The 14,685-nt window shown below is 41.6% G+C and overlaps 1 protein-coding gene across 2 annotated transcripts; it reads right to left on the bottom strand.

Moving 5' to 3' along the window:
- Positions 1–2,798: 2,798 nt before the first annotated feature.
- Positions 2,799–13,513, bottom strand: TLR10 (toll like receptor 10). Of its 2 annotated transcripts, none has more exons than XM_022566094.3 (2): positions 12,971–13,513; positions 2,799–5,882 (listed from the first exon to the last, which is right to left on the bottom strand). In XM_022566094.3, the coding sequence occupies exon 2, from the start codon at positions 5,792–5,794 to the stop codon at positions 3,341–3,343; it is 2,454 nt and encodes an 817-aa protein (XP_022421802.2). In that variant the 5' UTR covers positions 5,795–5,882; positions 12,971–13,513; the 3' UTR covers positions 2,799–3,340. The 2 variants fall into 2 exon arrangements, with proteins under 2 accessions (XP_022421802.2, XP_022421795.2); XM_022566087.3 differs by lacking the exon at positions 12,971–13,513 and adding an exon at positions 9,276–9,369.
- Between the last annotated feature and the right edge of the window lie 1,172 nt (positions 13,514–14,685).

A 14,685-nucleotide genomic window follows, 5' to 3' on the forward strand; every position in this document is an offset into this window, starting at 1 on the left:
CATGCTGTTTCAGCCAGCAGAAGTGATCTTCTTGCCAGACTGTCCGCCTCAAATGGAGGCCCACCCACCAGTCTCTGAGAGGACCCCACAGGTGCGAGATCCAGAGCTCCGCAGGATACCTGGTTGGCCTCATGTGCAAGGCAGAGGGTCAGGAAGTACCTTGAAGGGTCATGTGAAGACCAGGATCCATGTGGGTCTGGATGTGGGCTAGGGACATCCTGCTTGGAGGACACTGTCAGGCCTTAAGAATGTACCCGTCATTACAGACATGCTATCAGGGAACTACAGAAGCAAGACCTATCAGAAAATTCAAGGAAGTCTCTCCAAAGACCTGGGGGTGGGGGAGAGGGGAAGGGGTCTGAGGAGTGGGCCATGGCAGAGGCTTTTTTGGCCCAGAACTTCCCCTTCTCCTTTTGAAAAGCTGATACAGCAACAAGAAGAGGGGCACTGATGGGGGTTGTGGGGGGACCATAAATCCCATTTGTGGTGATTCATATAATCCGCAGACTCTGAAATTCAAGGGCTGTCCACAGCAAGCCCCTGAGATGAAGCGGATCCCAACAGGAGGAAGTAAAGGGAGAGCCAAAGGTGGGGGGCAGGGGGAGACGACCCAGGGACGGCTGGTCCCAGAAAGTGTAAGCAAAAATATACTTATTGAAGGTGAGGAAGGCTCCCTGCCGAGTAAATCTATGTGCCTGATGTACAACAAAGGCTGACACTGAAGTGGGTGGCCTTGGCTGCCCTGCTGGACCTGAGAAGAGCAGAGGCGGCCAATCAACAAAGCGTCTACAGACAAACTATATTTCCTTTGGAAAATCCTTGGAGAGTAGTCATGTGCCAAGCACTGTCCTGGGCAGAGGTGGAAACAACATCTGTGAGCAAAATAGACCAAATCTCTGCTCTAAAGGAGTTTGCATTCTAGTGGGGGAAGATGGAATAAGCAAAATAAATAGAAAAATGATAATGGAGGACTGAGATCAGTACCAGCTTCACACAGGTGAAAAACGGAGCTAAGGGACCATGGGAAGTCTCCCCAGCAGAGTACCAGTGGTGAAGTTGTCCTCACAACCTCCAGGGGAAACCAGGATCCCAATTATTCTTCATCCTTTATACAAAGAACACGTTCTGGCTTGTGGACAAAGGGTGGCTAATCTGAGAAGCTGCCTCCCGTCATAAGTTACTGATAGAACAAGATCGTTGTTTTAGGAATGTGAATCAGGTTGCAAATGCAGGACGCCCTGGTGAGTAGGGAGAGACTGCAGATAGAATCTAGATCTCAAATAATTGTGGGGAAGATTTAGGGGTTGTCCAGCTGCTAAAATTAGAAGTTGCTGAGAACTAAGCCTAATGTGTTATTTTTTAAAATTATAATAAAATGTCTATTTAAAAAACTGTATTACTAAACTGAGGACTGGAATAACTGCCATGAATAACCCAATCCTGACAGCTTTAGGGCTGATGTTATCCTCTTTCTTTGTTCCAAGTTAATTAATCTGTAAAGGTAAGAGTCTCACGCTACTTTATGCAAGATCGACAAAGTCTTCACACAGTGTCTGTCTGACTCTTTCCGAAGCCGTGACTCACACTAATATCAGCAGCCCAGCTGCTGGGAGCCTGGGAGGAGAGATGTTCTCCCGGTCCTCTGCCATCTCTCCACGGAGGTTTCCTCGGGCTTCCCCTTCTACCAGACAGGCCAAGGCTCACCCGGAAGGAAGAAGAGAGACACTCAGCCTCAGGGCTGCTGAACTCGAGCTCCTCAGAGCAGACTGGCCATCGGCCAAATGGAAGTACAACCTGGCTTCTAGATTGACACCAGCCTTCTCCCTACACTCTCAGGCTGACCTTCTTGAGTCCACTTTTTTTTAATGGCTACTAGTGTGAGGAATTCATACGACAACAAACTATAAGGAAATACGGTAGATGCAGAGCCCAATTTTAGCCTGCTTAGGAGATTGGTTTTATTAGCTTGAATGAGCTGAAATAGATATTTTTGTAAGTCAAGAACAACCAAATATTGGCAAATTCACCTGATTCAAGCTGTACTCAGGAATCCGTCAATTCTGGGTTCTCAGTCTTCTCTTCCTTTCACCTATTCCTGCTCTTCCTCTTCAGCTTCTCAGAATTTGCCTTCAAATTCCACTCTCTCTCCTGAAGCCAGTTGAGTCCCTACTAAGTTCCTCTAGCTAACCCAATGTCCATTCCATAAACATTCATTGAGCATCTCTTCTGAACCGTGGACTGAGCAAACTGCCGGTGATACAAGGGCAGAGGGAAGTCTGTCCTCACCTTTGAGGAGCTCATAGAAGAGTAAGAAAGGGATATTTTTTTAAAGATATAGCATCAGTTTGGTGATGAAAATATGTCTCAAGTGTTGTAGAGAATAGAGGAACATCATGCTTGGGGGAAGAAATGAGGAAAGTTTCAAAGAAGAGTCGACATTTGGATTGCACCTGAAGGATATGTAAGATTTCCTAAACGAACTAAGTCAGGAAGGGTATCACAGGCAGACATGATGTCAAGTTCTAGAGTCTGGGGGCATGAAAGGAGATGAGTGTTCTGGGAAAGGGCCAATAATTTGATAGGGTTCAATGATAGGTTGCAAGGGTGTAAGAGGTGATTGGTGTCAGATCTTAAAGGCATTTCCTTCCTTTATCATGTGGGTGAGCCAATAGGGAAAGAACATGTTTGTTCTTGATGTTTGTTTTTGAAATATAACTTTGCAAAATTCAAGAGAGCTTGTTTTCTTTCAATGAACTGTGAGGCTAGAAGGGACGATCAAACAAAATGAGTAGGATGTGTAGGCTTTTAACATTATCTTTATTGTTTTCTCTGCTTGCAAAAGAAGTATAGATTCATTCTAAGCAACTCCAACATTACAGAAATACACAACATAGAAACCAAATGCTCCCTGTAATCCAAACTTCCAGACCCTAACCACTGTTACTACACCAATGTACAGGTATATATTCCTTTAGACTCCTATTTCAATGTATAAACCAAAATATAACTTTCTCCATACCAGAAAATATAGAGCTACCTCATTTTTTAATGGCTGTGTAATATTCTGTTACATTAATGTACTATAATTTGTTAGATCAATCCTTATTTTGTGGACATTTGAGCTGTTTTTAATTTTTCATGATTACAAACAATGCCAGGATGAATACCTTCTTTACATAAACCTTTGCAAATTGCATTTCTATAGGATACATTCTTAGAGCTCCTTCAAGGAACTGACATGAAGGAATGATAGTTTTTCATTTTAATAGATATTGCCAAATTGCCATCATAAAGGTTGTATCAATTTATATCCTAACAGTATATTCAGGTTCCGATTTCCCTAGGGGTGGGTGGGACTCTGTAGGCAGTCTGTTCTTATCAGAGAGATTGCAGAACCTCGAGACTCTTCATTCAGTTCTGTGAATGTCTGCAGTTCACACATCTCTCTGGTTTCTAATAAATTAACATGAATAGCAGCTCGAAGGTTTGCCCAAAAAAGGCCACACTTACGCCTATCCTTGGGCCATTCCAAGTATGCTTTCTTTTCCATGAGAGTTTTCAGCTTAGGATACCTGGTAGGAATACAGTAGAGCGGAATGGGTTCCAGTAGGATAAGAATTATGTAACCAGAACTTTCATGGAAGAGATTGTGATGGGCAAAGTAGAGTTCGTAATGGCACCACTCCGTCTGGACAAAGTTGGGAGACAAAACAAAGATGGACTTATAACTTTTCTCAATGCAGTTTATGGTATCTTCAGTAATGCTCTTGCCAGGGTCAGAGTTTCCCTCATGAAGGCAAATCAGGACAGAACTATCTTCTTTCTCTATATTGGGAATCAATTCATACTTCACCCAGGCAGAATCATGTTCACTGTATGAAATAAACACATGGAATTGGATATTTCTCTTGAGCTGTTCTTGGCTGGTCTTCCTAACCCTGTGCCATGTCTGTGTCCATTGACCTAGCATCCTGAGATACCAGGGCAGATCAAAGTGGAGGCAGCAGAAGGCCACAGCCGTCCCCAGAACTAGCATGATAACCACAATGGTGACAATCAACAAAGCTGTGTTGCAAGATATTTCAGGAAGATGAACATCCTTTAACTGAGTCCCCTTTAGATTCAAAGGGTATTCACAGATGTATGAATCTGACCACCCAACCATCATGCCCTCTGAGTATTTTTCAAGCTGAATAAAATCTCTTAATTCACAAGTACATCGGAATGGATTTCTTCCTACATTTAGAGTCTTAACTTCCTGGCAGCTCTGGAAAAGCTCCAGAGATGGGCTGAGAATTAAGTTCATTTCAACGTTCAGAACTGAGAGTCTTCTGAAATGACTGCACCCAGGAAGATCAGTTAGAAAATTAAATGCAAGATTTAACTCTCGCAAGGATGTCAGGTGAATAATGTCTTTAGGGACAGTTTGAATTTTGTTATTATTCAAGTCAAGTATTTGAATATTTCTGGGCAAGCACCTGAAAACAGAATCAGCAAATTTGTTGGATGACAAGTTCATGGTGATCAAGGTTTCTGGCCACAAGCAATTTTCATCATTTTCATGTTGTAACAGATTTTCGCTCAGATCTAAGTGCCTCAAGGATGTGTTGCCGGCAAAGCAACTCACCAAGGAAAGTGTCTCCAATTTATTGTCCTTCAAAATGAGAGTTTTCAAATGAGGCAGTTGGATAGATTTTTTAAACACGTCATCTGTTAAGATATTGTTAGCAAAATTTAAATATTGGAATCTCGTAGGATATATAGGGAACAGCATGTGAGGCATTTGCGCATCTGATATTGTCAGGTTTTCTATATCCATTTTGGTAAAAAGCAAGTAGGCTCTCTCCTGTGGGATATTAAAAATTCTGAAATGTACGTTCTCCAATTTTATAGTTCTCATTACAGTGTTTGAGTAGTCAAATGAATTGTGGTCAAGATAAACCTTACCTCCAAACGTCACATGTTGAATCTGGAAGTATTCTACCGACGTATGCCAAACAAATTGGAAGATAAGCAGAAGATCATCCCAGAGTAAATCAACTTTATTAAGTAACAGAGTGGATGTCTTGGCATTCTCTAAAATAAGATTTTGCTGAGTTTCATAACTTGCAAATTGGCTTTTGCCATCTATATTCGTAATTTCTAATATTTTTGAAGTCTTCATTCCATCACGCAAAAGAACCCAGAAATTTGTGTTCATTGGTAAAACAATGTGAAGTTTTGTTGTGTTTAAGATGGGCAGGCTACCTTCTTCATAATGAGAAAGAGTTCTCAATCCTAAGAAGACAGTATTTAGATGCAAATGAGCAATTTTCTGGAAATCTGATTTTTGTATTTTTGCCCCACTCAAACCTAGGATTTCCAGGTGTGACATGTTGCCAGTCTCCTCGCAGGTAGGCACGGTGTCAAAGTCATTGAAGGACAGATCTAAATGTCTGAGACCTGCCAGCGAGAACCAAGTTACACTCTTCAGTCTGTTGTAAGACACATCTAAATATCTTAACTCCTTGTTGAATTCAAAGGTCTTGATATCCAGCTCTTGGATTCTGTTATGGCATAGAATCAAAACTTTCAGTTTAGAGAAGGAATGAAAATCTGAACGCTGGAGTTGAAAAAGGAGGTTGTAGGACAAATCCAGTATGGTTGTGGTTGGGGTCAAGTCTTCAGGAACCTTTCTTAAAGACGCGTTTGAGCAGTTGGTGGTCAATTCTGTTTCTTCTGGCAGCTTTGAAGCCCCACTATGCACTGACGTAACAATACTACAAAATACGTAAATGCTTCTGATATGTTTCATTGTAATTCTGAGGATTTTATCGCTGGTTCACCTCAGATGACTTTTTTCACACATCACCTCATATGAATGAGGAAGATGAGTTCAAATCCTGGAAAGACAACATATAATGTTAAGTGGTTATGTGATTTGTTAAACCCTGTAGGATTTTTTTTTTTTTAATGCCAACATCTGACTGTATTCACCAAGAATCTGGATTAGGGTTCCAACCCATTTACTGAGTCTTTGACTTGATCTCAGAGCTTGGCTTATAGATTTCCAAGCCAGGTACTGTGTCACACCCCCATCACTGAGGCAAGTCAGGATTCCCAGAAGGGAGATAGATATATAATAGTTGGCAGAAGTTCCTCTCACCCAGTTCAAATTAGGAAGTGTGTTGCTAGGTCATATTCAACACCCCCCTGCCACATCCCCTTTTGATAGCCTGAAAGCTTTAAGAAAATGAAAAGAAATTTTTAAAAATTAAGATTTTTTTAGAGCAGTTTAAGATTCACAGCAAAATCGAAAGGAAGGCACAGAGATTTTCCATATCCCTCCTGCCTCCACACATGCACAGTCTCCCCCATTATCAACACACACACTGGAGTGGTGCATTTGTTACAACTGACGGACCTACATTGGCTCCTCATAATCATGCAAAGTCCATAGTTTATGCTATCATTCACTCTTGGTGTTGTACATTCTAAGGGTTTGGATACATTATGGATACATGATGACGTGTATTCATCATTATGGTATCATACAGAGTATTTTCATTTCCCTAAAAATCCTCTATGCCAATTCATCCTCCGCCCACCCCATAACCGCTGGCAACCATGTGTCTTTTTTTTTTTTTTAATAAATTTATTTATTTATTTTGGGCTGTGTTGGGTCTTCGTTTCTGTGTGAGGGCTTTCTCTAGTGGTGGCAAGCGGGGGCCACTCTTCATCGTGGTGCGCGGGCCTCTCACTGTCGCGACCTCTCTTGCTGTTGCAGCCTCTCTTGCTGCGGAGCACAGGCTCCAGACGCGCAGGCTCAGTAGTTGTGGCTCACGGGCCCAGTTGCTCCGCGGCATGTGGGATCTTCCCGGACCAGGGCTCGAACCCGTGTCCACTGCATTGGCAGGCAGACTCTCAACCACTGTGCCACCAGGGAAGCCCACCCACTTGTCTTTTTATTGTCTCCATAGTTTTGCCTTTTCTAGAATGACATATAGTTGGAATCATACAGTATGTTCCTTTTTCAGATTGGCTCCTTTCTCATAGTAATATGCACTTAGGTTTCTTCCATGTCTTTGCATGGCTTGATCGTTCATTTCTTTTTAGCACCGAATGATATTTCATTGTCTGGATGTACCCCAGTTTATCCATTCACCTACTGAAGGACATCTTGGTTGCTTCCAAGTTTTAGCAATTATGAATAAAGCTGCTATAAATATCTGTGTACAGGTTTTTGCGTGGACATAAGTCCTCAGTGAAAGTAATTCTTCATCACTGAATGCTGTGGGCCCCTGAATTAATGCCATGAAGTTGTTCTTCAACTTTGTATTTGTGAACATAGAGAGTCTCTTGAGTGAATATCTGACTTTCAATAACACTTACCCATGTGTATAGAAAGTCCAAAACATGGAAATAAACATGGTTCCTGTCCTTGTGCCTCCATATGTCTTTAGGTTGGTGGCAAAAGCAATCTGGATCACTGCCAAATAGGGATAATGATAGAAAGAATTTCCGTTTCTTGAAGTGTTTTGAGGTGCTAAGAGATATACTAAACACTTCACGTATATTATCTCACTTATCCATCACAAAACTCTGGGAGAGAAGTACTATTACCCACATTTTATAGATGAAGAAACTCATGGATGCAGAATTCTGAGGATTTTGAGAGAAGAATCAGGCTTCAAGTGTTTGATTAGACACAGAACAGAGGTGGTTGGAGAACTAAGAATTTCATATTATTATTCAAGATATTTATTGAGTACCTACTCTGCCAGGCACTTTTTCTAGCCACTGAGGATATAACAGTGAATAGAACAGATAGAATTTCTCTTCTGACTCAGTTTATATTCTAGTAAGAGGTAAGAAAGGAGAGACTATACACAAAATAATAAATTTATCTGTTAGGTGGTGATCAGGGCTAGAAAGAAAGTAACTAAATGAGGGGACCTGAGGGTGACTGGGGAGTGATATTTTGTACAGGATGGTCTAAAAAGGCCTCACAGGACCTTCATGCAAAGATCTAAAGGGAGTGAGGAAGTGAGCCACTTGTTGTCTGGGGATAGAGTATTCTGGAGAGAGAGAGCAGGTACAAGTTCAGAGACCTGATGGCGGAGGGACATGTTTGGAAAATGTGAGGAATGACTTGTGGAATTGGGGGAGGCGGATTGAAGACGTCAGACCTTGTAAGGATTGGGAATTTTCCTCTGACTGAAATAAGAAACGAGTACAGGATGTGGAGTAGAGGAGTGGCAGATTCTGACGTACATCTTAATGAGTCCTCTGCTTGTCTGTTGGAAAAGACTGGAAGGGCACAAACCTGGCAGGGAAGAGCCCCGGGACACTATGGAATAATTCATGCAAGAAAGAAGGTAGAGAGGGAGGTGGTGAGAAGTGGTTAGATTCTACTATTAAATTAGTAAATTCTTCAACTTTACGTCCTCCCACACCAGGAACTCTGAAAACACAAGGGAAGGTAACTAGCAGTGGTGAGAGTTTTCCTGCTTCTACTTGCATGTGTTTAATACACATTGACCCTCAGTCTCCCTCAGACTGGTCACTCCCATAGACAAGCAGGAGGAACAAGAGACAAACTCACGGTGTAGTGAGACTTCTCTGTACTGTTCATGCTGTCCCGTTGTTCTGAGAAGCTGTGTGCATGTGTGTGTGTGTGTGTGTATGCACCCATGCAGGGATGGTGGGGAAAAAAACTGGCAGAGCTAACACAAAAGGATACCTGGAATATTACTTGCTCTCAGCTGGATTTTTCTTTCTCTAGAACCTGTCTGATTTTATTGTTGTGGTTGTTCTTGTTGAAGTGAAGAAATTCTGGAAAACATGTTGATATTTCCTAAGATAACTTACAAGTGAAAATACTTTATAAAATTGTTTCATAGAAAATAGGAAAAGGGAAACAGAAATGTCATGTCAAGCATCCTGTGACGTGAGTGTGAAGAGAGAATGTTGATTTTTTTTTTTTTTTTTTTTTTGCGGTACGTGGGCCTCTCACTGCTGCGGCCTCTCCTATCGCGGAGCACAGGCTCCGGAGGCACAGGCTCATCGGCCATGGCTCACGGGCCCAGCCGCTCCGCGGCGTGTGGGATCCTCCCGGACCGGGGCACGAACCCGCGTTCCCTGCATCGGCAGGCGGACTCTCAACCATTGCGCCACCAGGGAAGCCCGAGAATGTTGATTTTTGATATTCCTTGTCCACTGTGCCCTCAGTGGAAGAGGACCATGAAAGGCACTGGTTGGGGGTGGGGCTGAGGAGGGGCGGGCCCAGAACTGACCTTTCACTTTTCCACTGAGATAGTCCCTCCATGTTTGTTTCCTCCAGTCCATCCCATGCAGCCCTTTCTTGGTCATCTCCTTTTTCTGTAACATTTAATATACCATCCAATGATCAAAATAAGAACAAATACCAACATAAAAAAAGAGTCTCGGGCTTCCCTGGTGGCGCAGTGGTTGAGAGTCCGCCTGCCGATGCAGGGGACACGGGTTTGTGCCCCGGTCCGGGAAGATGCCACATGCCGCGGAGCGGCTGGGCCCGTGAGCCATGGCCACTGAGCCTGCGCGTCCGGAGCCTGTGCTCCGCAATGGGAGAGGCCACAGCAGTGAGAGGCCCGCGAACGGGAAAAAAAAAAAAAAAAGAGTCTCTGTGATATAACTTTATGTCCATGGTTATTTTCCAGATTTTAGGAATCCAGCAAAATAAATTAGTTGCCAATACCATAATTTTAATCCATATATTCAGCATGTCTAGTAGCATCTCCACGCTATATTGACTCTCATGCAAATGAGGCAGTGGACACCTGATATCTTTTTGGATAACAACTACCATTCACTGACTTTCTGTAGATTGATTCCTACAACCACCACCTTGTAAGGTAGGTGCTATCACTGTTCAGCCTTTACAGGTAGACAAGGTGGCTCTCAGAGAGGCCCTGTAACTGCCTCACAGTCACAACTTAACCCATGGTGAGTGCAGAGCCTGGGCTCTTAGCCACTCTGCTATCTTGTCTCTCTAGGGTGAGTCAAGATAAATCTGTTTTCAAAATACACTATAATACATTAATCAATGAAATTATAGCTCACTACGTCATACTGAGTCTTTAACGTTTCCTTATACACAGTTCAAGGAATCCAGTGAATAAGTCTGCAAGTGCCACCCAACTTAGGTTTTAGGTCAGTTACTTACAAGGATTGACATGGATTGAGCCATTATGTAGAGCACTGTCTTGTTGAAGCCACTGTATTTTGGGGTCACTTGTTACAGCACCCTGCCTATGTCCTACCTAATGTACTATTGCACTTAGAATGAAATCCAAACTCCCAATACTGGATTATAACGTCTCCCAGGAGCTGGTCTTGCTTCCTTCTGGGATCTCGTTTCATATAACTCTTCTCCTGACCCTCTGCACTCCAATCATACTGCCCCTCTCTTTGTTCCTTGGCCACATCACGCTTGCTCCAACCTCAGGGCCTTTACCCTAGCTTTTCCCTCAGCTTGGGATGCTCTTCTCTCATCTTTCCTTGGCTGGATCTTTCTTACCATTTAGGTCTTGGCTTAAAGTTTATCTCCTCTAAGGAACCTGATTTGACCACCTAATCTAAAGAGGCCATTTTGGGCTTCCCTGGTGGTGCAGTGGTTAAGAATCCGCCTGCTGGTTCAGGGGACACAGGTTCGAGCCCTGGTCCGGGAAGATCCCACATGCTGCGGAGCAACTAAGCCCGTACGCCACAGCTACTGAGCTTGCGCTCTAGAGCCCGCGAGCCACAACTACTGAAGCCCGCGCACCTAGAGCCAGTGCTCTGCAATAAGAGAAGACACCGCAATGAGAAGCCTGCACACCACAACGAAGAGTAGCCCCCGCTTGCCGCAACTAGAGAAAGCCCACATGCAGCAACGAAGACCCGACGCAGCCAAAAATAAATAAACAAAATAAATAATTTTTTTAAATGGGAAAAAAAGGCCGTTTAGATTAACTTGGTGTTCATTCCCTTCATCCTATTTTATTTCTCTACAAAATAGAGCACTTACCACTATCTGAAACTTTTGTTCATTTATTTGTTTGTTGATTACTTCCCCACTGCTCACACCCATGAGAGAAGGGGTCCGACAATCTGGCTCATCTCTGTATTCCCAGCACAGAGAATAGTGCCTGGTACATTGCATGTGCTCAGTAAATACATTAATGTATATATGAGTAAATGAATTATCTCAATTTTTTATTCCTTAGCACAATGTGGTACATAATATGCTCTCAAAAATATGTATCAGATGAATTAATTGGAGTTATGAATTCCTGTTATGATGCAGTGCATGATAATCAGAGAATGAGTTTAGTGATAGGAATTGATCACTAAGGCATAAAAGAGATAATGTATATAAACCACTTGGTATCACACCTAGCATATCACAAATGGTAGCAGTTATCCGGGCCAAGACTAGGGTGATTTCAGGCACATATTTTAAGAGGCACCAAGTAACTCAGTAATCAAGATAAATAATATTTTAATAAAATATTTTTAAATTAATATAAAATCCATAATGAACAAAATATCAAATTTTTTTCATAAAGACAGGGTTAGTATTACTGATTTTTCCTCTTGTCTCAGGCTCCAGTGTGGCTTGGTAGGACATTGGCAGTTATAGTCATTAAGAAGATGAGGTGTTTTTAACATTATTATCTCACAGAGTACTTCAGTTCATAGCGACTTACTTTAAGTTGCTCCTATGTCTAGGAGCTATGGCCCTTGAAAAATGCTATGTCTAGGAGCTAAAGCAACCCAGTTGCTTTATCTGGAATCCCCTAAGTTGAGATGTCATAGCTTTCATGTTTTACCCATGTTTTACTCTTCTCTCTGCCCAATACCACAACCTCATCTGAAACTTATTCTAAAGAAGTGAGAGGAACTAACTCTTTCTGAACTTCTCTTAATATAGTAAAATAAAAAGGTCCTCTCTCTCAGGCAATGCGTATAAATTATGGCATTTCATTTAAGCATTTTTAAAAGTAGGACAAACTTTTGATGAAAGATGCAGTCAATAAATACGTTACTGTCATAGTCATGCTACTGTTACTGGGTGCTGAAAGCAGGTGAAAAACAGAATGACTTTCTTTAATAGTTTATCATTTAAAAGTCCAAGTCAAAAGACACCATGAAATGATTATTGGTGGCTTGCCAAAGAATACTTAAACATCTAATTTCTCTTTTCCCAATGATGCAAAAACAAAAAATGGAGAAGGGGTTAAAAACCATCGAATGTTGAATAATCTTTACAACATAAGAGTAAGACAGACTGACATTTTATGAGCGTTTCCTGTTTGCCTGGCACGGGGCTAAATGCTTTCCATACATTCATTATCTTGTTCAATCCTCTCAACAACCCAACAAAATGATGGATACTTTTATCCCCATTTTACAAATGGAGGAGCTAAAACTCAGAGGTTAAGTAACTCACCCAAGGTGAGCCAGTGAATAAGCGGTAGAGCATGAATTTGAACCCAGACCTATCTGGTTCCTTGGGAGCCCAAATGGAAGGCATTTCAAACTCTGAAATGAAAGAGCTTAGGGTGTGATTACCGAGGCTAATTCCATTGCCGGGACTAGTTGCCACTGTGGCCTCTTCCTCTCTTCCTACCTTATGTGCCTCTCTCCGAAGCTATTGATACTCTGCTAGGTGTCATAAATTTCCGGAAACCCAAACCCTCAAGCACCTGCAAGACAATTCCTCAGATCAATAGTGATCAATAGTAAGCCCAAGGTCACTCACTAATCATTAACATTTAGATTAGTATAGGCAAAATAATAAATACTGAAAATCTGAACAAGGCTACTTTCCTCCCATTTACTGAATAAGTCTGAAAAATCTGAAAATCGGAACAACTCTACTTTCCTCCCATTTTCTTTAGAAAAGACCATGCAGCCCTTATTTCGTTTTCATGAGTGTTAACAGCAAACAAAACTAAAGAGTTCTTACCCTCAGGCTTGCAGCGTCTCTGTCAGAGCTGCAGGTGTGGACGATTCATAGACAGGACTAGAATTGGCTGGAGGAGTGATTGAATCAAGCTTTTCTGTGAAGCTTACGCTCCTTTGCCCTCTACTGCATACTGGTGGCATTACATGTTGCGTGAGTTCATACAATCTTAGGTCACTTTTGAAAGAATTGCAGTAAAATACACATAATGTAAAATTAACCATTTCAAGTGCACAGTTCAGTGGCATTAAGTACATCCACATAGTTGTTCACCCATCAGCATCACCCATCTCCAGAACCTTTTCATCGTCCCTCACTGAAACTCTATATCCATTAAGCAGTAACTCCCATTTCTCCCTCTCTTCAGTCCCTGGTAACCACTATTCTACTTTCTGTCTCTATAAATTTGCCTACTCTAGGTACCTCAGATAAGTGGAATCACACAATATTTGTCCTTTTGTGACCGGCTTTTTTCATTTAGCATAATGTGTTCAAGGTTCTTCCATGTGGTAGTATGTATCACAGTTTCCTTCCTTCCCTTCTTAAGGCCGAATAATATTCTGTTGTATGTATATACCACATTTTATTTATCCATTCACCCATCAATGGGTATTTGGGTTGTTTTCACCTTTTGACCATTGTGAATAATGTTTCTATGGACATGGACGTGTACAAATATCTGTTCAAGTCCCTGCTTTCAGTTCTTTTGGGTAGATACCTAAAAGAAGATCATATGGCAATTCTACGTTTAAATTTTGGCAGAACTGCCATACTGTTTCCCACAGCATCTTAGAGCACTTTGATGCTGCTTTACTTCAAGGTTCGAATCAGTCATGCTGCCCATCAAATTGGGTGGGAAGGCCAAGTGATAATAAGAAGAAATAGGAATGGTGGCTCCAAAGTTTCAGCAATCTGACTGGAAGAGAGTGGGAAGGGGTTAATTAGAGGCCTTGTCTTGAAACGAAGTGGTAAAACAAGCATGACATTTTTTAATGTAGACTGCAGAGAACAGATCAATTTTTTCAAAGCAACAGTTTTTGAGGTTTTATTTATACTTGACTTTAGATTCCGATGACACTGCTGGAGATCACTAAGGAAGATGAAAATTTCCAAATGGATTTGTCCACAGGTGCGTGATGGTCAATTTTTAAATGGACAATTATAATAGGTTTATGTAAATGTAAAATTGGGGGGTCCTTAACACAAAATTTTTTTCACAATTATGTTGAGGTTCTTTAGTAAAATTGTATGTATTTCTGCATATATTGTAGGGATAAAATCATACAATGAATAACTATAAAGAAAAACAAAAAAACCAGTCTGCTCTTCTGCCCACCTAAACATATACAAACATGTCTACATTCACATACACATGAAGTCAGGTGCTGGATGCATGCCCGTCGGAAATATTGGAGAGAGTGTTGTTAGCTTGTTGGATAAGCTCTAAAATTTCTTTCATCTCAGAAATCCTCAAACGACTCTGATCGGTACACATATTCTATACAGCCCTCTCAAGAAAAAATAATCACTTGGGGTTTTTCATGTCCAAAGACATATTCTTCCCTTTCTCATAGCCCAACATTTTTAAACATTCTACACTCTCAGTGAATGGGGAAGTTTCTTTACTTATTTTTAATTTCCAGAAACAAGTCAAGCCAAGTTAGAGAGTAGTATTCTGTGTCGTCATCATCATCGTTGTGATCGCTATAGCTTGCATT

The sequence above is a fragment of the Delphinapterus leucas genome, chromosome 5 (genome assembly GCF_059928025.1).
Source record: "Delphinapterus leucas isolate spDelLeu-1000000601 "Yukka" chromosome 5, BTC_Dleu_Yukka2, whole genome shotgun sequence".
NCBI lineage: Eukaryota > Metazoa > Chordata > Mammalia > Artiodactyla > Monodontidae > Delphinapterus > Delphinapterus leucas.